This window comes from Natator depressus, chromosome 3, assembly GCF_965152275.1.
Source record: "Natator depressus isolate rNatDep1 chromosome 3, rNatDep2.hap1, whole genome shotgun sequence".
Taxonomy (NCBI): Eukaryota; Metazoa; Chordata; order Testudines; family Cheloniidae; genus Natator; species Natator depressus.
In genome coordinates this window covers 100,578,218-100,603,445 of record NC_134236.1, presented here as the reverse complement: position 1 = coordinate 100,603,445, position 25,228 = coordinate 100,578,218, and the positions used below count along the sequence as shown (strand labels likewise).

The following is a 25,228-nucleotide window of genomic DNA, read 5'->3' as shown; positions in this document are numbered from 1 at the left end:
TTAAACCAGTGTTGTTGGTTTTTAAATATACTTACTGCCAAATTCATCTTTAGTATCTGTACTGGCAAATGGCATTTCTGCCATTGAACAATCCATGGAGTCAGGAGGAGTTTGTGACCCTTTTCTTCTTTTTGTTCTTTTCTGTTTCTCTGGAATGATTTTTTTCCCCTGCACATTTTCCAGCCCATCTGGAATATATTTAAAATAACACATTTAGTCTTAGATTTCTAATTTGAGACTATATATACAATCTGTATTACTCTATCAGTAAGACCAAATTGCTCTTTCCCATTTTTTTCCTGCTTCAACATATCAGTAAATGTGCTTAATCAAAGTTGGACCTCAATCCTGACCTTACATTACATTGGAGTAAAGGAGTGTATCGGTCCATTTAGCCACATATGCTGGCTCCATATCATCTTGTCCAGTCCTAAGGAAAGGCAGACAGATGTAGAAGGGGTCACTACAGGCTTATCTAGACTGGGAAAATGAGTGATGCTCAAAAACATGTTGTTTAACGTCTCTGTAAAAATTAACATGTTTTTAAACATTACTTAGTACGGAGTGTTAAAGTCAATGATGTTTAGAAACATGTGAGCTGGTCATGGTTAACAGGTTAAGCATCTCTCCCTTGATCCTGGTCCCTCTTTTAAGACTGCAGTAACGTCTGTGGAGCCATCATTAGGTGGAATTCTGAGGTGACAATGTCCTCCTGTGATGGAGTGTCCAACTCACACAACGCCTGAAGGGGTAAATTAGGCCAATTAAACTATAGGCTGCACCCAGAGGAAAGCCAGGGTGTGCTAAGACCTAACTGCTGATCAAGTCCGGCTGGGGGGAGTTGGGCCATCCCAACAGAAAGGCGCTGTCAAGAAATAGTCTGCAATTACTCCATGGGAGAGGGGAGGCATGTTTGGGAGTTACAGTACCAAGCTGCTCCTTGGGAGGAGTGTGTTTGGGCTGATAAACCTAGAGAGGGGGGAAGTCAGAATGTAGAGCTGAGAAGTAGGAAGGAGTCCAGGGCAAGAGTACCATAGTCTGGAATAAAGCAGGCTATTGTCGTTACAGATGCTGGACCGGAACCTGGAGTAGAGGGTGGGCCTGGATTTCCCTACCAGCCACAGGAGGAGTGGTGTAGTCAGGGCAGAAAAGGGAATACTGCCATTTTTGTATGGAGGGACTTTGATACCTTGGAGGGCTGAGTCAGGAAGAAGGACCACCCTGAGTCCCAGAGAAAGAAAAAGACAACAGGGTGAGGAACCAACAGAAGGGGGCATCAAACCTAGAATCATCTAATCCCCAAAGGAACCAGGAGGGGGTGCTCCAGCAGTGAGTGGACCCCATGATACCTCTCTAATACCACTCCATTTCACTGAAGGGTGTTTCTTCAGTCCACTGATCCAACCCCCTCACCCAAAAATAACTCAGGGGAGGCAGATTGCCACTTTAAGCCACTGGGTAAAAATTCCTCCTTAAAATTCCCCCTTGTGAGTTTCTCTTGAATTCAGTGGGACTACTACTGTTAAAGTTAAGCACGTGAGCATCTGCAGCATTGGGGCCTTGGTATGTAACCCAATCCAAATGATCAGGCTGTACAAAAGGTTCATTACTCTTCTCAAATATGAAAAGCTGATTGGTGAGTAAGCCTTAATATTTAGCAACTGATATGTACCTTTGCAATCCACTTTTTTATATAAGAGAAATAGTGATCAGTTGGTTGGTTGGTTCTTCTCTCATTCAGGAAGAGAACAGTTAAAGGTTCCCAGGAATAGCGGCGTATCCTTACTAGTCACAACCGTAACTTTGTTTTTTCCACACTCACAGGAAAGTAGTTATGTTTTGTTTGTATTTCAATATATTTGTGAGGTTGTGACTTATGTTCAAGAAAACTTTTTTTACTTTGAAATACAGAACTGCCAAAGTTTTGGGCAATTCCCAGACATTTTATGCAAAATATTTAAGTAAATATGTTGCATATTTTAATTCATTTGCATATAATCATAAACCCTAGCTATAAACAAAGTGGGTTTAGTGCTCATATACCTCTGCTGTCTGCTGCCCTACTCATCTATAGGGCAACAACAAGGAAGGTTACCCTACCACCATAGCTCAGTTCTGATCTGGGGGGATTTCTAGAGACAAGAGGGCTAAGTCAGTCTCCAAGGCCCATACTGAATCTGCCAATTGGTGCAAAGCATGGTAGTGATGACTTTATGATGCAGGAGCTGGAACTGACACTCACTAAACCCAACTCATAGAGGCCACCAAACATCCATTATTAGACATGAACAATCTTTATTTAATACCTGCTGAGTTGGATGGAGTCATACTTGTGACCTACAGGGACAAAAAGACTCTGAAGATCATTAACAATGTCACGAGGCATCTAATCCCCTGATAAGGGTTAACGTCACATCTTCAGCAAGAGTTAAGTTCATCTTCTAGAAAGGTAAGATTTTTTTAAAATCAAATTCTTACTTTTTTGGAACTTACATAGGCATGGTGTTGCCAGCTCTTTTGATTTTATCATGAATCTTATAATTGGTTTTTCTTAAAGCTCCAGCTTCTGGAGTCAAGTGATTACATGAGGATCTCAGCTTTCCTTTTTAAATAAGTAAGTCGCTAGCCTTCACTGTTATAGAGGTTGCTGAGAAACACCTGGACCAAATTTCCAGGGTTATCCTAATGGCTCAAACAAGAAGGCAAATAAAAAGAATTCTCAAAATATATATTTTTAAAATGTTCTGATTTATAGCCAATCTCAAGACTTGAGGGGTCAGACTCATTATTTTCGAATACAAATGGTTAGCAATATTGCAGGCAGGATCTTCCTCTCTCTGTGCACACACACACACCCAACATCATCCACACACTGCTCTGTTTTCTTCAAAAAAATGCCATATGTGCCCCCTACCCTGTTCTTAAAGGGAAAACACCCCTTAACCAAAGTACAAAGACTAAAAATAAAACAAATATCCAACTTCACCTCAATGTGACTTGCAATATAAAATATTCATCTATTCTAGGATCTGCACACTAACTTGCCTATATTTTTTCCTACGTGGGTCATAAACGAGAACTGAATCCATAGCCCTCCGACAGACACCATAGATGTCTACCACTTTCACTACAGGAACGACTACATGAGATGTGCTGTTATCCTCTGTGACGAGCACCCCAGAGAGAGAGAAAACACACTGTTTAATAACTGGGTTACATAACTGTGAACTAGCAACTGTATGTTGGGCATGAGGGTTCTATTCCTGGCTCTATGAGTAGAGTACGGTCTATAGGTTAAAGACATCATAGTGACTCCCCTGTTTGAGTAACCTGCAGTGACTAAACCTGGGATTGCTAATTCTAAAAACCTGAGCTTCTATCATTTGGGTTAAAGATCACTGTATATAGCAGTGAGGCAGCAATAGACTCATAAATCTCTCTGGTCTAGTTGCTAAAGCAGGATAAAGATCGACACTGCATAATTTGGCCCATTACATCTGAAAGGCAGCATCGCAAGATGGGTGAAACTTGGGACTGTTTGTACTAGCATTGCCTACAGTGCCTTATCCAACCTCTCTCATCTGTAAAATGGGTAAATGATTGCCTCACCTGAGGTAGAGGTCAGAGGCCTGGGTTAATAAAAATTGGGAAGTGCACAGACGTATTAAGAATAGTCAGCAGAAGTGCTAAAATTAGAACCCATGGTGTCTTGTATAGCACCTTCCTCTATTAAATAATCTGTGGGGAAAGGGTTTCTTTCTGAAATGTCTGACATTTTCCTATTTGTGCAGAAACATGTGACAGACTTTGAAAATGCATAAGTGTCACATGAACTACATGAGCTATGGCAAGTCTCTTTGAAGTTAACAGGTCATTCAAATATAATTAATAAGCAACAAGACAATTTAAAATTTCCTAAAAATTGTCAATCACTACAGTATTTCCATCTACTAAGAGTTTTGAAAGCTGTAGATAGGGAGCCAACATAAATCACAATTCACTTGTCTCCACTCAATATACTTTGATTTTCATTTAAGAGAGCTAAGTTCAGTTTCTAAGCTTCTTTGTGAACTACAGGTGGCAGGATATCAAGCCAACACGATAATGAAAGGGTCAGCCTAACCAATGATTCATTCAAAATGTTTTTTCTAAACTTACTAATTATGCAACATAAATTTATCCACAAGTCATCTTTTCCTACATTTGCTTCAGACTCTTTCATTTTATTCTGACATTATACATATCCAATTATATCTTCTAAAAAATGTAAAGCTGAAACCTCCTTTTGCATCTCTCAACAACTGTGCACAAAAGCAAGCATCCAGCAGTATTCTCCTAGTAAAACTCCACATTACAATGGTGTTAGTGTACTGGAAAATAAACTTATGTCAGAATTGCAGTTTATCACAGGACACCTCATTACCACAGACAAGCACATTTTCAAAGCTCCACTGGTAACTAATGCAGATATTCCAAATCTAACCCCAGGGGAAAATTTGGCAGTAAACATCCACATTATGTTCTTGTGGCATGCAAAGCAACCACTGATTTGACAAATGTAGTGTAACAAACCTGATCTGTGTTGTTAGGACCCTGTAGACTGTTTCTTGGATACCACATCCCTAGTGCTAGGGAAGACAAGACAACCGATTAAGCACTAATTGGCTTCAGCATAAAGTGGGGGAGGGGAAAATCACAAAGTAAACTGTGATCTGAGTACTGAGGCTACCCAGGAGCTGTTCCAGTTACTGAATTGGATATTAAATGACTAAAAAGAAAAAGACCTGAAGAAGAGTCCTGGGTAAGCACAAAAGTTTGTCCCCCTCACCAATGGTTGTCCAATAAAAGATTACCTCACCCACTTCCTCTCTTTCAAACGAAATAAGGTATTTAGGAGGGTTGCCTGCTCGCTTAGTGGACACTAAGAAGCAGAGATACAAAAGTTTTTCTGTAAGCACTCTTTGAACAGTATTCTATTTATTATTATTATTATTTAACTTAGACTGTGGTAGGTTCAGAGGCCAATCAAGCTGGGGTCCAATTGCACTAAGTGTACAAACCTATGCAAAATGATAATCCCTGCCTCAAGGAGATTACAACCTAAAGGACAAGACATAACCAATGAAGGAAACAAACAAGCAGGTCAGAGTGTTGAAGAGGGAGATGGGCTAACAAAAATAACAGGATATGTGCAATTCTTAGACAATTGAGACCAATAATTGTATTTAATTTGAAATAGCGAAAGCTAAAGGAATTCCCTTAAGGACGATCTATGAGGCTGGTGTATTTTTATTGGCTCTAGGAACTGGTTGGGTGCATGTGACCTTTTTTCTACCTATCCTTCACAAACTAAGAATATGTTTGGACTAGACTCCATTGTGATAGTAGATGTTTTAGTCTTACTTTATATTAAAGCAGGGGTCTCAAACTCAATTTACCTTAGGGCCAGTACCAGTCCTCAAATCCTCCAAGCGGGCCAATGTCACTCATGCTGCCCAGAACCCGCCCCCCAAAACTCCGCCCCCCACCTGCCTAAGGCTCTGGGATTTTGGGTTGGGGAGGAGGTCTGGGGTAGGGGGTTGGGGTCAGGCTCTGGGCGGGAGTTTGGGTGCAGAAGGGGTGAGAGGTTGGGCTCTGGGAGGAAGTTTGGGGGTTGGGGGGGGTGCAGGCTCTAGGACGGAGTTTTGGGGCAGGAGGAGGTATGTGGGGAGGGGGTGGGGGTGCAGGCTCTGGGAGGGGGTTGGGGGTGCGGTCCTTACCTGGGACTCCAAGGAGAGGCAGGCAGGGGGGGCTCCATGCGCTGCTGCCCCCAGGCACTGCCCCCGCAGCGTCCCATTGGCCACAGGGGCGCTTGGGGCGGGGGCAGCGCACAGAGGCACAGCCCCGCCCCGCTCCTGGGCCGCAGGGAGGGGCTGGCAGCCACTGGAGCGAGCAGGCAGATGCGGCTTAGCTCCACTGCCGGGGCCCCTGGCAGGGGAGCGCCCAGGGGCAGCAGGTGGGGCCAACGGAGAGACCCAGCCCCAAAACTGCTGGAGCCCCGCAGGCCACACTGGGGAAGCTCGCAGGCTGCAGATGGCCCACGGGTCTGGAGTTTGAGACCCCTGTATTAAAGCATGTTGCATAAGGTTCCTGCACCAGATTTCTCATTTACAGATGTATAATCAAAAATTGTCTCCTTATGTAACTAACTAGAAGAAGTAATATGTTCTTTGTGGCTTTTTATAATCCTTTTATTTTTATTGTCTTCTTTTCCTCTGCTTTTCATTTGTAAACCCTATATGTGAGATGCTAGATGATCAGACAATCTTAGTCATGTGTAAATAACAATGACAACTACATGTTATGGATGAAAGCCACTGTCAAGGTATACAGGCTTTGTTTAGTCTGACTTTAAAAATGCTTCCACTCACTTCAATCCTTTAAAATGTGAATCCTATATAGAAGTCCACATTTCCAGTTAAGCATCCAGAAGATAACTTGATTTGGGTTTCTTAGATCCCAGGCCTGCAATCGAGGCCTATCACAAGCCCCACTGATTTGTGGGGCTCCATGTAAACATAGGGGTCTGTCCACTTGGAGTCAGTTGCAGGACTGAGGGCGGTATGCATGTTGGCATTTGTACAGTATGTTACTTCCTCCCTTTTCTCAGGCCGCTAAGAAAGCAGCGTATTGAAAAACAAATGCCACTCTGAAAAATTGTGCCTGTTTACAATAACAGATGGGCAGAGCAGAGGAACAACTAGTCTTGACAATATCCCTCTTTCAGTCACTGAGTGATGGATGTGCAATTGGCCTAAGTTGGCAAGCACCAAGAGTGTGCCTAAATCCTATAGGATGAGTTCCAAGTAAACAACTCCCTCCTTTTTCATTCACTGAAATGAGTTGGTCATTACTCAAAGAAAATATACTCTAAGCATTAAATCTAATGAAAGAGAAAAAGCTGTCTACTTTGGTTTTTAAAAGTCTTAAATTTAACAATAGTTTAAACTGACATCTTGCTAGTCTGATATTTATGTAATAGAGAATACAGTATGAATGAATGCCTTGACTATCAAAGGCTGTTAGAAGTTCAAAAAGAAAAGGAGGACTTGTGGCACCTTAGAGACGAACAAATATACTTGAGCATAAGCTTTCGTGAGCTACAGCTCACTTCATCGGATGCATGCAGTGGAAAATACAGTAGGGAGATTTTATATACACAGAGAACATGAAACAATGGGTTACCATACACACAGTAAGGAGAGTGATCAGGTAAGGTGAGCTATTACCAGCAGGAGAGGAAAAAAACCTTTTGTAGTGATAATCAAGGTGGGCCATTTCCAGCAGTTGACAAGAACGTGTGAGGAACAGTAGGGGGGATTTTATTTTTTTTAAATTCACTTTAGTTACCTCATCCAGATCTTTATAATTTTAATATGAAACTGCAATACTCCCTCATTTTTATTCACTCTAATGGATAACCGACTCTCTTTCAGTTACCAGAGTGAAACTTTTATTGGGGAAGTATCAGTAAAATGGTAGTCCGCTGACAGACATTCATAGTTAAGGAGATGGTGAAACTGATGGCTATTACTACTTTGAAAACTTTTGTGTGTGTGTGTGTGTGTATATATATATATACACACACACACATAATTTGTGTGTGATAGCATTCCTCATAGGCGCGGGGAGTTGGGGGGTATTGCAGCAGGGTCCTGGTCCCATGCCCAGGAGTCCCGGCTGCCGGCCCCACGCCTCTGCTTCAGGCCCTGCACACAGCCCGGCCCTGCGCCTACACTTCTTGCCCCCAATGCTGCCACCAGTCCCATTCCTGAGGGTCATGGCTGCCGGCCCCATGCCTCCACTTCTGGCCCTGCATGCGGCTGCCAGCCCCGTGCCTGAGGGTCCCAGCTGCCGGCCCCTTGCTCACCCCCAGCTGTGGCCACAGCCTTGGCCCCCTTACCCTGTCCGAGTCCCCCTCCTCCCAGAGACGTGGCCTTGCTCCCGGCCCCAGCTCTGGGATTGGGGGGCGCAGACGGGCTAAGAGGGCTGGCTTTCAGCATGCCCACTATTAAAAATGTTCCAGTGCCACTGGCATTCCTTTAAATAGGCTGCAATTCTCTCATTCTCATTTTACCTCTCAACTGAAGTCTGATTATGATAGGTCAAAAGTTAGGGATGCAAATGGAACTACCTTCTTAAGCACAAATCACCTTTTTCATAACCTATTTGTGACTCGGCATGTCTCATCCAAATTTTCTAGTATAAAAATGAGAGCATCTTTCAGTAGGGGAAAGCAGCATATCTGAATTTAAAACAGGAAAGAGTTAAGAGTTCTGATCCCTACAATCATCTAAAATACACTTTGTGATTTAACAAAAGGAATATAAGAAGAGGGGGATAGCTCTTATTTATTTAAATATATCTGACTGCATTCCTCTTCCCCTCCCTTTCAAGGTGAGACCTGCCCCAAAATACCCTATAGTCCAGTGAGTTGGGCACCTTCCTGGGTGGAGGGGAGAGAACAAAGTTCAGGTTCCTGCTCAACTTCAGGCAGAAGCGGGAATTGAATTGTGGTCTCACATATCCTGGGTGAGTGCTCTCAACACTTGGACAAAGGTAATCGGGGGGAGGGGTTGCACCACTTCCTCCACTGGTGTTTCAAGCGGGGCCTGATCTGGTTGGTGTTCTCAAAAGCTGCCTACCATATTGGGCATCAAGGTAAGATAGGCAGGGGAACACCTAGTTTAAGGATTCTGCCAGGACTTAGGCATGAGCTAGGTGCCCAGGTGTCAGGACTGAGGCACTTGTGTGCATGCTCACTGGCAGATTTTTAGCTGCCTTTTGAGACTTTACCAGTGGAAATTTCAGCACCTAAGGACTTTGGATGCTGTGTTTGGTGGCAGCTGAACAAGGATTTTGAGGATCTAAATAAGGGGTCTCAAACTCCCAGCCCGCGAGCCTCCCTAATGTGGCCCGCGGGGCTCCAGCAGTTTTGGGGCCGGGTCTCTCCCTTAGCCCCACCTGCTGCCACCAGGAGCCCGGCAGCACAGTGGAGCTGAGGGGCGTCTGCCTGCTTGCTCCAGTGGCTGCCGGCCCCTCCCTGCAGCCCAAAGAGGGGCGGGGCTGTGCCTCCATGCGCTGCCAGCGCCCCTGCGGCCAATGGGACGCTGCGGGGGCAGTGCCTGGGGGCAGCAGTGCACGGAGCCCCCCCTGACCCAACCCGCCTTGGAGCCCCAGGTAAGCGCTGCACCCTCGACCCCCTCCCCGAGCCTGCACCCTCTCCCCTTACCCCACCAGCCCCCAAAATCCCTCCCAGAGCCCAACCTCTCACCCCTTCTGGGCCCAAACTCCCTCCCAGAGTCTGCACCCCAATCCCCTACCCCAGACCTCGTCCCCCACCCAAATTCCCTCCCAGAGCCTTAGGCAGGTGGGGGGTGGAGTTTTGGGGGGCAGGTTCTGGGTGGCATGAGTGACATCATTGGCCCGCTTGGAGGATTTGAGTACTGGCACTGGCCCTAAGGTAAACTGAGTTTGAGAACCCCCTGATCTAAATGCTGGTGTTTAACTTGTCCCTTTCAAAGGAGGATGGAGGTGTATGTTAAAACTATACATAAGAGTTTAAGCATTTACAATTGGAAATGATTCTCTAACTATGGTTACTGTCCACACATTATTAACATTACTGTTAAACTGCAAAAGCTAGGAGTATTTTGCTTTGGCCATAAGATAGGCATAAAGAACAAGGAGTACTTGTGGCACCTTAGACTAACAAATTTATTGGGGCATAAGCTTTCGTGGGCGTTGGGCAACACCCATTTTTTCATGTTCTCTGTGTATATATATCTTTCTACTGTATTTTCCACTGCATGCAACCGATGAAGTGGGTTTTAGCCCATGAAAGCTTATGCCCAAATAAATTTGTTAGTCTCTAAGGTGCCACAAGGGCTCCTTGTTCTTTTTGCTGATACAGACTAACACGGCTACCACTCTGAAATCTGTCACCAAGAAAGGCATAGGGTTTCCATTGTTGTTCTGCAACTAGCTGGTAACACTACTTTTGCAGTGTAGCTAGGACCCTAGCTATGCCTCTGTATAATTAGTACGAGATCTTCCTTTCTCTCAGGTTGCCTGCGTGAAAGAATATACCAACGTTCATATGCCCCACGTTGATGCTGCCACTCTGTGCAAATGTCCTCTGCACACTCTCTTCTTTACTAAGATACTATAGGAGGGGATACCTGCTCAGATTTTCCTAGACTGGTCTGACACCCTGGCTGCCTGAGTTGGTAGATGCTGATGCACCTAAAATATCTCAAACAACTTGATATTAAAAGCTGCTATGTGGACACAACCCTGTCTGTTGTAGTCAGTTAAATGAGTCATACACTAACTACAAAAACAGGGCTGTACTGATACCGTCTACGCAACCTTAGTCTCTTCCTACCCTCAAAGACAGGAAGGAGAGTGGATGTTGCTCCACATGTTGCACTTTCTCCCTCCCGCTTTACAGGGAGGATGGTGTTGTGTTTATGGCTCGGAACTGGGACTCGGGGGAGGTGGACTCACTCATTGCTCTGTCATCGCTTTCTGGGAATTACCTCACCTCACTTAAATTTCTTGTCAGTTCCCCCTCTGCAAACAGAGGGCTAAAAGTTTCTTTGGCTCTTGCCTATTTACAGTGTGAGCTCCTTGGAGTGGAGACTATTACTACAGTGCCGACCACGAGGGCGGTAGCTGTATGTGTTATCAACAGCCCAGCTCGGGCAAAAGGACTTGGCAGCGCCTTGACTCCTCCCTTCCCTCGGTGCAGGTACAAAAGGGGGTTTCCGGCTGCGCACACGGTACCGGCCCATGTTAACTAGGACGGGTTCCAGGTGGGCCTGAGCCGGGACGCGGGAGCGCAGGGCGGCACCGCCAGTGGTGGCGTGGCTGGAGCCAGCACAGCAGCGCTGGGGGCGGGGCGGGACAGACACACACACACACACACGCCTAGCACCCGGGGGGGGGGGGGGGAACAGGCGATGCTGAGAGGCGTGCGGGTGGGGCTGGTGCCTGCACTCGGCGGGCCGGGCTCGCAGCGGCGCGGTCTAGCCCCGCACTCGGCAGAGTTGGCTGCAAAGCAGGGGCCCGAGCTGGGGCGAGACCGGACCGGGGGCGGGGGTCAGAGCCCGGCTGCGCGCGGGACCCACCCCCGGGGGGCTCTGAGGCCCGGGCCGCCCGGCCGCCTTCTCACCATGTTCCAGGGACTCGCCGGCTCTGGGGGGCGGGTCCCCGGCGGCTGCCCCCGGCCCCTGCGCCTCCTCCGCGGCGGGTGAGGGCGGGGCGACGCCCCCGCACTGCGCCATGGAGCGCCCCGAGCCCAACCGCCAAGCGGCCGCCGCTGCCCGCCGCTCCCCCCAGCCAGCCGGTGGCGCCCTGTGTCCCGGGGCGGGGAGCTCGGCAGCCGCCGCCAATAGCCGGGCGTGGTGGAGTCGGAGAGTCGACAGCAGCCTCCGCATGACTGGAGGGAGTGGGTAGGGGCGAGAGTCGTCCCACCGCTACGAGACGGGACAGGGGCCAAATTCAGTCACCGCGCCCCGGGGCGGAGGGGGCGAGCGCGCTTGGGAGAGAGAAGGGAAGGTGGCTCTCGGGGACTACGACTCCCAGCGTGCAGTGCTTGGGGACGCCAAGAGCGCTGTCCGCGCGCGTGTCGCGCGGGGATCGGTGCTCTCTGGTTCGGAGAAGTACGCGCCTGGCCCTGGCTCCGGCTCGCGCGCTGGGAGGGGCTGATCCCGCGGAGGGAGCTCGGGCGGAGTCCTGCCTCTGGTGGCGGCGGCTCGGGGCCGCTTAGCCCCAGGCCTTAAGGGGCGGGGGTCCCCCCGCTCCTGGCACGCGGGCAGAATTTGGGCATCGCCAGCGCAGTGTGACCTGGGCTGCTGGCTCGGCCCTTGTGGCTTTCAAGGGGAGGCTGTTACCCGAGCGCACAGAGGCCAGTGCCCGTGACACCCATGCGCTCCGAGTGGCAGGGGTCTGGAGTCCTGTCCCGGGGAGGGGGTGAGCTCTGCCAGGGACCCCACTGAGTGGCTGGCTCCTGTCCCGCAGGGCTGGTCCAAATTCCTGCTCCGGGTAACGCGACCCACCGGGCGCATAGGGTGGCAGTTCCCCTCACAGAGGTTTGGCCTGGCCGCCCCTCCATCCGTAAATAAAGTGTCAGGTTGCACAAGAGTGTTTATTTTTTGTTTAGTTTCTCTGTGTGTTTGCTGTGAACTTAAACTCGTGTCCTCGCGCAAAACGTCATTATGAAAATTTCTGTTTGCACAATAGCGATTTGGAGCTTCAGCTAAACAAATTTTTCTAGAGCATAAATGTACTACCTAGAGTGCAAAAGTCAGACAGGTGGATATTTAATGCTTTTCATAGTAGTTGTAGAACTACACCATATATATTTAGGAAAACTAATATTGGATCTTACAGATGCCCTCTGGGAATTGTGTCTGGGTTTCAAACTAACCCCTAGGAAGGGCCTGGGCTCCAGCTCCAACAGGAACGTTTACACTGCTATTTTTAGCTTTGTAGTGCACCCAAGTCAGTTGACACAGGCTCTGAAACTTGCTGTCACAGGGTGTGTGGGGGTTGTTTTGTTTTGTTGTTGCAGAACAATTATACCCTTTATGGATACTAGCCAGGGGCAAAGCAAGTTAGCCTTGGGATTTTCATTACCATTTAAGTTTAGAGCGCAGCACGCCCTTTGTTCAGATTTTGGTGGCACAGACTTCATTAAAAGAAGCCCAGCTTAACCTCAGAAAGGAGCAGTTGGGATGGAGAAAAGTCAACTCCCACAGAGTGAAAGTATGAGTTAAATTGTCAAGAAAAAGTAAGAACAAAGATGGCCACAGATGTGTTTTTTTCTGATGGAATGAAGAACAAAGCAAAGCTGACATTCTGGATTGAGGTGGGCAAACTTTTTGGCCTGAGGGCCACATTGGGGTTGCGAAACTGTATGGAGGGCCGGGTAGGCAAGGCTGTGCCTCCCCAAACAGCCTGGCCCCTGCCCCCTATCCTCCCCCTCCCACTTCCTGCCCCCGACTGCTCCCCTCAGAACTCCTGACCCATCCAACCCCCCCGTGCTCCTTGTCCCCTGACTGCCCCCCCCCGGGATTCCACCCCCTGTCCAACCCCACCCTGTTCCTTGACTGTCCTGACCCCTATCCACACCCCTGTCCCCTGACACACACCCCCGAACCAGGAGGCAGGTGGGAGGGGGAACACACACATACATGGTTTAAAGAAAGATGGCTACACTTCAAAAGCAGCAAATGGGCAGTTTTGTAACCTTACCTAGTCTCAAAAAATGGCCGTTGCAAGTGCCATAACAAATTCTATTGTCAGTTAATAAATGTAACCGATACTTTAACCGATAATATTTCCCATGTAACATGTTTCCTTACCAGAATACATATAACAAAAATAATGTGTCAGAGTTAAAGTTGTGCTTTGATTGAAAAATGCATTTCTTTGTACTAGAGAAGAATAATGTAGTTTGTTTATCGTGGACAATGTAAGAATTGTAGATTTCTTAATAAGTATTTTCTTGCTTTTATGTTCTTTGGTTTTGTATGTGATGGATAGCTTTGTTAGCTAAGAACAATTTATATAACTATCTAGTTTTTTAAATGAAGGGCGTTGTTTTGTTTGGGTAATTGTACTTCTACCCAGGCCTTTTTCGGATGTGTAATCTCTTTAGAGACATTTTAATTTGTTTGACATCCTTTACACACACAATGTACAGTACTATGTACGCGAAAGGCAACAGATGTCTAACTTATGCTTCCAAAATACAGGATTTGGACGCCACTACAGGATCTCGCAGTGTTCTGCAAAATATGAGTACAAAGCAGGAAACTATTTTAAATGATTTAGAGAACTACATTTTTGTCTCTCTTGCTCTTGCCAAAGAAAACTTGTCTTTAAGCAAAAAGATTCACTTTCCAGAGAATACTGACAAATCTAGTCTGCAAAGCCAGGGTGTCATTGAACAGTTAAGTGTGGTAGAAAACTCTTGATACATTTTGGGACATGACACATCCTATACCGAAGGAAAAGTGTGTGCCTAATTTTTTTTTAAAATGGTCTTTTTGGATCAAAGGGTGGGGAATTTGGATTTGATTGCTCCAGATTGTTGTGCAGTTTTATCTACTTTGATTTTCTGACCCAAATAGAGTTTTAAGAAAAATACAAGACTATAAAGTGTTTTATGTAGGGGAGAGAATCCATATAAGAGAATCCAGACTTAGCTTTAGAAAACCATTTTAATTTAAGCTTTGTGAATATTACCAGCATGGTGTGGCATTCAAGCAGCTATTTCCTTTCCAGCTGAGGGGGACAGATCCTGTATTCTGTGTACAAGAAACACTTTAAGTGACTTCATTGGGAGACTTAGGCAAGTAAGGAATTCAGCACAGAGCCCAAAATTCAGTTATACCAGATGGGGAGGGGGAAGTACATAGTTACTGACTAGTCAAACATTTGTTAGTCTAAACTAATTGACAGAAATCTGGCTTCTTTAGAACCTCAGATTTCAGAGTAACAGCCATGTTAGTCTGTATTCGCAAAAAGAAAGGAGTACTTGTGGCACCTTAGAGACTAACCAATTTATTTGAGCATAAGCTTTCGTGAGCTACAGCTCACTTCATCGGACGCATACTGTGGAAAATACAGAAGATGTTTTTATACATCCCCCCCCCCCCCCCCCCCGTTCCTCAGACGTTCCTGTTAAACCTTGGATTTGTGCTGGAAATGGCCCAACTTGATTATCATACACATTGTAAGGAGAATGATCACTTTAGATAAGCTATTACCAACAGGAGAGTGGGTTGGGGGGAGAAAACCTTTTGTAGTGATAAACACCCATTTTTTTTTTCATGGTCTGTGTGTATAAAAACATCTGTATTTTCCACAGTATGCATCAGATGAAGTGAGCTGTAGCTCACGAAAGCTTATGCTCAAATAAATTGGTTAGTCTTTAAGGTGCCACAAGTACTCCTTTTCTTTTTAGAACCTCAGCTTCTCAGCTTCAGTTTTCCCTGTCTGTTTTGCTTCTTGCTTTTCCCTCCTTTCCTGTGTTAGCCTCTTCCTCCCCCAGAAAACCTGGTTACTGAACTAACATGATATTATTATTTATTAGGACTATCAAGTGATTAAAAAATTAATCTCAATTGCATGATTAAAAAAATTAATCACGATTAATCGCACTGTTAAACGATAATAGAATACCATTTATTTAAATATTTTTGATGTTTTCTACATTTTCAAATATATTGATTTCAATTACAACACAGAATACAAAGTGTACAGTGCTCACTTTAGATTTTTATTACAAATATTTGTACTGTAAAAAACAAAAGAAATAGTATTTTTCAATTCACCTAATTGATGAATACAACACAAGTACTGCAGTGCAATATCTTTCTCATGAAAGATACAAATACAGAATTATGTATAAAAAATAACTACATTCAAAAATAATACAATGTAAAACTTTAGAGCCTACAAGTCCACTCAGTCCTTCTTCAGCCAATCGCTCAGACAAACAAGTTTGTTTACATTTGCAGAAAATAATGCTGCTCACTTCTTGTTTACAATGTCACCTGAAAGTGAGAACAGGCATTCTCATGGCACTGTTGTAGCCGGTGTCACAAGATATTTACATGCCAGATGCGCTAAAGATTCATGTGTCCCTTCACGCTTCGACCACCATTCCAGAGGACATACATCCATGCTGATGATGGGTTCTGCTCAGCAGTGCAAGTAAGCTGGTACGGTCTGGTATGCTGTATCAGTAAGCTATTTATAGCCACTATGGTGTACCGCCCTCAGCCCCTCCACAGAGCTACCTCTCAGGAGAACAGGGCTGAGGAACAGGGGGAGCTGGGAGCGTTACGGCAGCCAGAGGAGCTGCCGGTGTTCTTCTCCTTTTCCCTCTGTCCCTCCCAGCAGGGAAAGGAGCAGAACCCCAGCCCCACCCTCTGCCCTTCCAGGCTCTGAGCAGACGCAGCTCCGTGGAAGGGGAGGGGGCAGGACTGGGAGTTCTGCTCCTTTGCCTGCTGGGAAGAGCAGTGGGGAAAGGAGCAGAACCTCCAGCCCTAGCCCCTACACTTCTGCATCTCCTCCGGCTCCATACATTTTCATCATCTGAGTCAGATGCCACCAGTAGAAGGTTTATTTCCTTTTTTGGTGATTCGGGTTCTGGGGCAGCGGGGCTTGGGTGGGCTCAGACTTTGGTCCCCTCTTGTGGGATTGTGTAGTAATTTTTGTTGTCAGAAGGGGGTTGTGGTGCAATGAAGTTTGAGAACCCCTGGCTTAGGGGATCTTAAATTTGCTGCATGAAGGATGCAAGTACCATCAAAATGATCCAGAATATTATCCATCTAAGGGAATGCCTTAAAAGGCTGAGTATATTTTCTAGGGAAAACCTAGGGAAGGTGCAACGAACACAAGAACAAGCCTATAACCAAGGGGCCCATCTGCGTATTTTCTAACCAGGAGACTGAGTCCTAGTATTATCATTAGGCGAATCTAAATTAATGGGCTGTTGGCAGAGTCCTTTTGAGGTAACTAGGCAAGTAAGACTGGTAGGTCATGAAATACGGTTACCAGGCGGAAGAAAAGAGACCATAATCTATCTTGTGAATCTTCTTAAGCCATGGAAAATGTCGGAAGTTTGCTGATAACTCCTTTCCCTGCAAGCCCCAAATTAGGACCTCACATCCACATTTGCTAGGGGTGACACTTGTGAGGGTAGGTGCTGCACGCTCTTAGACAAAGAGCACAACTCCCCCAAATGACTGAGAGATTCGCTCATCTGTTCTTCTCAATACTCAGAAAAACTCACTTAAGTCCACCACTACCTGGAAACAACACCTGGACAAAAAAGTTAGGGAGAATCCCTAACTCCTATTTGGGGACATAGTGTGGGACATAGTATGGAAGAAGTACAGGCAATGGTAAAAATGGGATTAATTGAAGAGTCCAAAAGTGAGTGGAGGAGCCCTGTATTTCTGGTCCCCAAATCTGATAGTGGGATTCATTTTTGTATCCATTTCTGTAAAGATAACACCAGTTCAAAATTTGATGCTTATCGAATGCCACGGATAGATGAGCATAGATACGTTAGTACCATCAATCTCGCAAAGGGACATTGGCAAATCCCCTAATCCCTCTCATTGTGAGAGAAGGGCACCTTTTTGACCCCCATTTGGGCACTTTAAATTAAAGGCCATGCCATTTGAACTAGGAACTACATGGGGCCACAGCAACTTTCAACAGCTCATGAATAAAGTTCTCAGCCCCCAAGATAAATATGCCATTGCCTACTTGGATGATATCCTCATCTATAGCTCCACATGGGAAGATCACTTATAACATATGAAGAGAGTATTAGGATTACTACAAGAAGCCAGTCTAACAGTGAACCTAACAAAATGTAAGTTAGCAATCATGGAGGTGACCTATCTAGGATATCATGTAGGAGATGGACTCTTGAAGCCAGTCATCAACAAAGCGCAGGCTTTAACCATATGTTCAGTCCCCCAGTCAAAAAGGCAAGTGAGGTGCTCCCTGAGCCTGTCTGGATATTACTGGAGATTTGTTCCTAACTTCCCTTCAATCGTGGCTCCCCTAACAGACCTTATAAAAGGCAGTAACTCCAGGAAGATCCGACAGGTTACAAACTGTGAGAACACTTTTAACACTTTGACAATACATCTTTGTCAGGCGCTCGTCCTTTTCAATCCCAACTTTTCCCAAGATAATTTATATTGCATACGGACGCCTCAAATGTCTGCCTAGGTGCTGTGCTTTCACACAGCACCTACATTTAAGTTCTACATTTAAGTAGAAAATTGTTCCCCAGGGAGAGTGCCTATTTGATTACTGAGAAAGAGGGACTGGCAATTAAATGATCCACATTGTCTCTCAGGTACTACCTGCTCTGCAATTGCTTCTCGTTGATCATCGATCCTGCTCCCTTATGTAGGTGGAATATCATGAAGGACATAAACCCCTGTATGATGTAGGGGTACCTGGCATTCCAATCATATAGGTCCAAAGTACAACATCACTGGGGGAAAGGTCATGCCAATGCTGATTTTTTTTTCTTTCCCTAAGGGAAATTGGAGATATGGACACACACAACCAGGAACCCATTACCATCTTGAAGGGTGGGATACATGATGGGGCACACCCGCATTCCAATCCGGAGAAGGCTAATGAGCTCCTCTGAGCTCAAACACTACCAAATAGGCACACCTGTAGAGGCTGGTACAGCTGCTGGAAGCAAGCTTAAAAGGGAGAAGCTTGTCACAGGAAAAGGCAGCAACCTGCTGGAAAGTGGCTGTGCTTCAGAAATAGCTGACTGGCTACAGAGCAACTGAGAGGGAGACCGATGACAAGTCTCGGCCACCCACAGGGCAAACCAGAACTTTATAAGGAAACTTGTGCATTGGATGCCACCGCTTAAACAAGAGACCCACACAGCAGAAAACCCAGAATGGCTGGAATAAAGTTCCCAAGCAGGAAAGAGAATCCCAATCTAGCAGAGAAAGGTATAACATGATCCACTGGCTGGAAGTTGAAGCTAGACAAATTCACACTGGAAATAACCCTAACCCTATCAGGTTCAAGCTGTTGGGACAGGAAAGCAACAAGGGACAATGTTAACCTCTGTGCATGCAATGATGTTAGTAGGGAAATGCCCTGTGCAATTTCAGCTGGATAGCGGGGCCTCTTCTTTGACAGGTATATTCTAATAATATATAACAAGAGCATAATGCAGCCCAGAGGAAAATGTGACTTCAAAGTAACCAACCCCCAAAATAATACAAGACCAACTGAAGCTTGTGGTGGTGGATGGTAAGCACAACAGACTCCTGTTGGGGAGTGTGCCATATAAACCAAGGATCTGACCAGCATGCAGCATCAGAATTGTATAGCTGCGGTGCAAGGAGCAAAAGGAGAGTCCCTCAAACAATGGAGCCAATATTGAAAACATAGAGAAGTGTTTTCAAAGATGATGAGTGCATCAAAGGAAAGCGGCAACTGGAAGTAGAGCCTACAGTGGAACCTGTGTGCTTACCATGAAGTAAAATTCCAGGGGTACTATGTAATCCAGTACACAAGGAGCTCAAAAGTTTGCAGAGCAGGCGTATCATGGCTCCCGTAGAGGGCAGTACATCCTGGATAAGCAGAATGGTGGTGGTAAAGAGGTCATCAGGCAAATTACTCATCTGCAAAGACCCAAAGCCACTGAACGGGTATTGAAAAAATGCCACTATCCACTGCCCACAACTTATGACATCTTATCAGAACTTTCCAAAGCCAGAATCTTTATGGTCTGTGATGTGAGGAACAGGTTTTGGCACATAAGCCTGGATAAAGAGTCCAGCATGCTGACACCTTTTGCAACACCATTTGGTGACTACAGACGGCTGCATGTGCCAGTGGGCATAAGCCCAGCACCAGAAGTCTTCCAGAGAAGACTCACCCAAGCACCAGAAGGACTGCTTGGGATGGAAATAATTGCAGATAATATCTTCAGTGTAGGTGAAGGGAGCAATGATACAGAAGATGAATGAGACCATGACAGAAAATTACAAGCTTTTCCTCCGCAATACAAGAACATAAAACTAAATCCCTCCAAAATGTGAGTCAAACAGCACAAGGTGACATGCATTGGAAATCTGCTCACAGCAGAGGGACTGAAAGCAGATCCCAACAAGATTAAGGCAGTCAGAGACACGCCAGCCCAAGTGGATATGAAAGAGGTACTGCGCTTCATAGGAATGATATATTTTCTGTCCACATCTGCCTGAGGTAGCAGAACCCATACATCTGCTAACAAGGCAAGATACTGAGTGGGACTGGGCAGGTCCCCAACAGCAAGCATTTGATATGTTGAAACAAATGACAATGGATGCCCTTGTCCTGAATATATTCACTATGTCCAGAGTATATATACACTGGTTCTGAGGTCCAAAAGAAGGTGAGAGGCAAACCTCTCTGGGTGAGGATAAAAGGGGGGAAGGGACAATGTCATTGTAGGTGTCTGCTATAGATCACCAAATCAGGAAGAGGAGAAGGTGGATGAGGCATTTCTAGAACAAATAACAGAAATGTCCAAAACACACGACATGGCAGTAAGGGGAGACTAACTCCTTATGCAATGTTGGAAAATAATATGGCAAAACACAAATGTCCAACAAGTTCTTGGAATGTATTGGGGAGAGATTCATGTTTCAGAAGGTGGAGGAAATAACCAGGAGGACAGACCTGAGTCTGACTAACATGGAGGAATTGGCTGCAAATCTGAAGAGTGAAAGCAATTCAGGTGAAAGTGATCATGAAATGATAGATTTCATGATTCTAAAGGAAGGAAGGAGGAAGAACAGCAGAATAAGGACTATGGACTTCAAAAAAGCAGATTTTAACAAACTCAGAGAACTGGTAGGTAAGATCCCATGGAAAGAAAATGTAGGGGGAAAAGCAGTTCAGGAGAGCTGTTTTTCAAAGACACAATGTGAAAGGTGCAACCGCAAACTATCCCAGTGTGAAGGAAAGATAAGAAACTGCAGAACTCCTAACGGAGCCATTCTGATGACCTGAAAATCAGAAAGGAATCCTACAAAAAGTGGAAACATGGATAAATTGCTAAGGAGGGGTACAAAATAATAGAACAACCATGTAAGAACAAAATCTGAAAGGCTAAAGCACAAAATGAGTTATACCTAGCAAGAGATACAAAAGCCAATACAAAGAGATTCTGTAAATACATTAGGATCAAGAGAAAGATGAAGGAAAGTGTAGGTCCTCTACTCAGCTAATAATGGATGACATGAAGAATGCTGAAGTGTGTAATGCCTATTTTGCTTCAGCCTTCACAAAAAAGGTTAGTGGTGACCCGATACTCAATATAATTAATATTAACAATGTGAGGGAAGGAATGCAAGCCAAAAGAGGGAAAGAACAGGCTAAAGAATATTTAGATAAGTTACATGTATTCCAGTCAGCAGGGCCTGATGACATCCATCCTAGGGTACTTAAAGAACTAGGTAAAGCAATCTCGGGACTGTTAGAAATTAGCCTGAGATTTCCTGGAGGACAGGTGAGGTCCCAGGAGACTGGACAAGGCTAACATAATATTGATCTTTAAAAGGGGGAACAAACAGGGCCTGGGGAATTATAGACTAGTTGGCCTATAGCCAATACCTGGAAAGGTACTGGAACAAATTATTAAACAGTCAATTGGTAAGCACTTGGAGGATAATATGGTTATAAGGAATAGCCTGCATGGATTTGTCAAGAACAAATCATTCCAAACCAACCTGATTTCCTTCTTTGGGAGGGTTACTGGCCTCCTGGATGGAGGTGGAAGCAGTAGCTGTGATCTTGGTTTTTAGTAAGGCTTTTGTCACAGTCCCACCTTACGTTCTCATAAGCAAATTAGGAAAATGGGGTCTAGCGGATATCAAAAGAATGACTGAGCCAGGAACCTGTTTTGTTTCCAAAGCCTTCTTGAAGTCTTTTATTTTGCAAATGGATGCATCTGAAGTTGGCCTTGGAGCCGTACTGTCCCAAGAAGTGGGGGTGGGGGGGAAGAGAAACATCCTGTCCTTTACCTTAGCAAAAAAAATTGTTCTTCCAGAAAGTCACCTGTTCGGTGACTGAGAAGGAGGCTTTAGCAGTAAAGTGAACTGTAGATGCCTAGACTACTACCTGTGGGGTCACCCATTCTGGCCAGTGACTGACCACAGACCCCTCTGATCAGTACAGTGCATGAAGGACCACAAGTCCTGACTCATATGGTGGTATTTGTCTCTGCAATCATACTACTTTGAAATGCTACATCAAGCCAACAGAGATCATAAAACTGTGAACATCTCTTCACGGGGCGGCCAGGGGAGGCAGCGATAGTCCACCTCATGACTCTGGAGCTGAGGGGAACGAGGGTATGTAATGGGGTTTATGGATCCCAAACTAAACCAGAGCAAGGCATGGAGAAGTATTGGGACAGGGAGGTCCCACCAATCAGCAGCTGCAGGGCATGCTCCAGGTGGAGGGACAATTTAAAAGGGCACCGGTAACCCAGGGGCAAGGAGTTACAGGCTGCATCAGGAAGTAAGGCTGACAGCTGGAGCTGTAGGAAAAGTGACATAGCATTGATAAGGACATTCTGGAAGCAATGAGCTGTATTCCCTTCTATCCCCCCTTTTGAGTTGGGAACCCAAGAGAGGCCCTGAAGAACATGATGTTTTACCCTGGGCAGACTATGCTGGTACTGCAAAGACTCGGACTACACCCCAAACAGAGGAGCCACAGCCTGGTAGGAAGTGACATAGGGTGGAGTGTAACTTGCGGTGGACCAACAAGTGATGACACTGCAACATCCCTTTAGCACCTTGGGTTGTAACCTGGTGGAGAGGGAAGGCCCAGATCCCCCTCCCCAGCTCCTCTTCCCCTCTGTGTTCCAGCCCCCTAATCATTTTTGTTGCCCTCCGCTGGACGCTTTCCAATTTTTCCACATCCTCCTTGTAGTGTGGGGCCCAAAACTGGACACAGTGCTCCAGATGAGGCCTCACCAATGTCGAATAGAGGGGAACGATCACATCCCTCAATCTGCTGGCAATACCCCTACTTATACATCCCAAAATGCCATTGGCCTTCTTGGCAACAAGGGCACACTGTTGACTCATATCCAGCTTCTCGTCCACTGTAACCCCTAGGTCCTTTTCTGCAGAACTGCTGCCTAGCCATTCGGCCCCTCGTCAGTAGCGGTGCATGGGATTCTTCTGTCCTAAGTGCAGGACTCTGCACTTCAGATTTCTTTTGGCCTAATCCTCTAATTTGTCTAGGTCCCACTGTATCCTATCCCTACCCTCCAGCGTATCTACCTCTCCTCCCAGTTTAGTGTCATCTGCAAACTTGCTGAAGGGTGCAGTCCACGCCATCCTCCAGATCATTAATGAAGATATTGAACAAAACCAGCCCCAGGACCGACCCTTGGGGCACTCCGCTTGATACCGGCTGCCAACTAGACGTGGAGCCATTGATCACTACCCGTTGATCCCGACGATCTAGCCAGCTTTCTATCCACCTTATAGTCCATTCATCTAGTCCATACTTCTTTAACTTGCTGGCAAGATAATAGTGTGGGAGACCATATCAAAAGCTTTTCCAAAGTCAAGGAATAACACGTCCACTGCTTTCCCCTCATCCACAGAGCCAGTTATCTCGTCATAGAAGGCAATTCGATTAGTCAGGCATGACTTGCCCTTGGTGAATCCATGCTGGCTGTTCCTGATCACTTTCCTCTCCTCTAAGTGCTTCAGATTTGCTTCCTTGAGGACCTGCTCCATGATTTTTCCAGGGACTGAGGTGAGGCTGACTAGCCTGTAGTTCCCCAGATCCTCCTTCTTCCCTTTTTAAAAGATGGGCACTACATTAGCCTTTTTCCAGTCGTCTGGGACCTTCCCCGATTGCCATGCGTTTTCAAAGATAATGGCCAATGGCTCTGCAATCACATCTGCCAACTCCTTTAGCACTCTCAGATGCAGCGCATGCGGCCCCATGGACTTGTGCTCGTCCAGCTTTTCTAAATAGTCCCAAACCACTTCTTTCTCCACAGAGGGCTGGTCACCTCCTCCCCATGCTGTGCTGCCCAGTGCAGTAGTCTGGGAGCTGACCTTGTTCGTGAAGACAGAGGCAAAAAAAGCATTACATACATTAGCTTTTTCCACATCCTTTGTCACTCTGTTGTTTCCCACATTCCGTAAGAGGCCCACACTTTCCTTGACTTTCTTCTTGTTGCCAACATACCTGAAGAAACCCTTCTTGTTACTCTTAACATCTCTTGCTAACGGCAACTCCAAGTGTGATTTGGCCTTCCTGATTTCACTCCTGCATGCCTGAGCAATATTTTTATACTCTTCCCTGGTCCCAATCTTCCACTTCTTGTAAGCTTCTTTTTTTTGTTTAAGATCAGCAAGGATTTCACTGTTAAGCCAAGCTGGTCGCCTGCCATATTTACTATTCTTTCTACACTTCGGGATGGTTTGTCCCTGTAATCTCAATAAGGATTCTTTAAAATACAGCCAGCTCTCCTGGACTCCTTTCCCCCTCATGTTATTCTCCCAGGGGATCCTGCCCATCAGTTCCCTGAGGGAGTCAAAGTCTGCTTTTCTGAAGTCCAAGGTCTGTATTCTGCTGCTCTCCTTTCTTCCTTGTGTCAGGATCCTGATCTCGACCATCTCAGGTTCCCATCCACTTTTGCTTCCCCTACTAATTCTTCCCGGTTTGTGAGCAGCAGGTCAAGAAGAGCTCTGCCCCTAGTTGGTTCCTCCAGCACTTGCACCAGGAAATTGTCCCCTACACTTTCCAAAAACTTCCTGGATTATCTGATATCTGCTGTATTGCTCTCCCAGCAGATATCAGGGTGATTGAAGTCTCCCATAAGAACCAGGGCCTGCGATCTAGTAACTTCCATTAGTTGCCGGAAGAAAGCCTCATCCACCTCATCCCTCTGGTCTGGTGGTCTATAGCAGACTCCCACCACGACATCACCCTTGTTGCTCATACTTCTAAACTTAATCCAGAGACTCTCAGGTTTTTCTGCAGTTTCATACCAATGTACCTCCTGTGCTACAAGGCAGAGATCAGATATTGTCCAAGATATTGGTATAAGCTGACACCCTGAGCAGGGTATGTATACCCAGTATCAGAAAGTTGGGGGAAGGGGGTCAGAACATTGAATCTATTATCATACTGCACTATCTCCCAGTCTCAACAGTGAAGCTGATGCAAACCAAAGAGGTTATGGAAAAGGGCATCCAACTACAGGCCAGTCAAGAGAGTAATGCTATCAGGGTAGCCAGAAGACAAAAGCCAAGTACTGGTAGTCACAGAACCATATTTTTATATTAAAGATGAGCTGAGTGTGCAGGATGGAATTCTATTTCAAGGAGAGAGAGCTGTTATTCCTGCCTCATTCTGTAAAAATGTCATGCAAAAAATACACGGCTCATACCTGGACTTTGATAGCTGTCTTTGATGGACTTGAGATTGTATTTACTGGCTGGGAATGAATACACAACTCTTGATGTAAGGCTGTGACACCTGATGGTTATGAGATAACCACCAGCAGAAAGAGACTATATTACCATGAGCTGCCCACCTGAGCATGGGAAAAGATGGGAGCAGATTTATTTACCTTCATGGA

General features: G+C 45.8%; 2 protein-coding genes across 3 annotated transcripts in view; one reads left to right on the top strand and one right to left on the bottom strand.

Annotated features, from left to right (window-relative positions):
- Window positions 1-11,340, bottom strand: part of AKAP7 (A-kinase anchoring protein 7) — a 133,663-nt gene extending 122,323 nt beyond the window's left edge. For both annotated transcript variants that reach the window (XM_074948440.1, XM_074948439.1), the window contains exons 1-2: window positions 11,216-11,340; window positions 36-188 (exon numbers count right to left, since the gene is read on the bottom strand). In XM_074948440.1, the coding sequence (XP_074804541.1) occupies window positions 36-188; window positions 11,216-11,327 (265 nt within the window). In that variant the 5' untranslated portion in view covers window positions 11,328-11,340. The remainder of the gene's footprint in view (window positions 1-35; window positions 189-11,215) is intronic.
- Window positions 11,341-12,895: 1,555 nt separating this feature from the next.
- Window positions 12,896-25,228, top strand: part of EPB41L2 (erythrocyte membrane protein band 4.1 like 2) — a 275,035-nt gene continuing 262,702 nt past the window's right edge. Inside the window, exon 1 of the mRNA XM_074948422.1 lies at window positions 12,896-12,913. The gene's annotated coding sequence lies outside the window, so the exon portion shown is untranslated. The remainder of the gene's footprint in view (window positions 12,914-25,228) is intronic.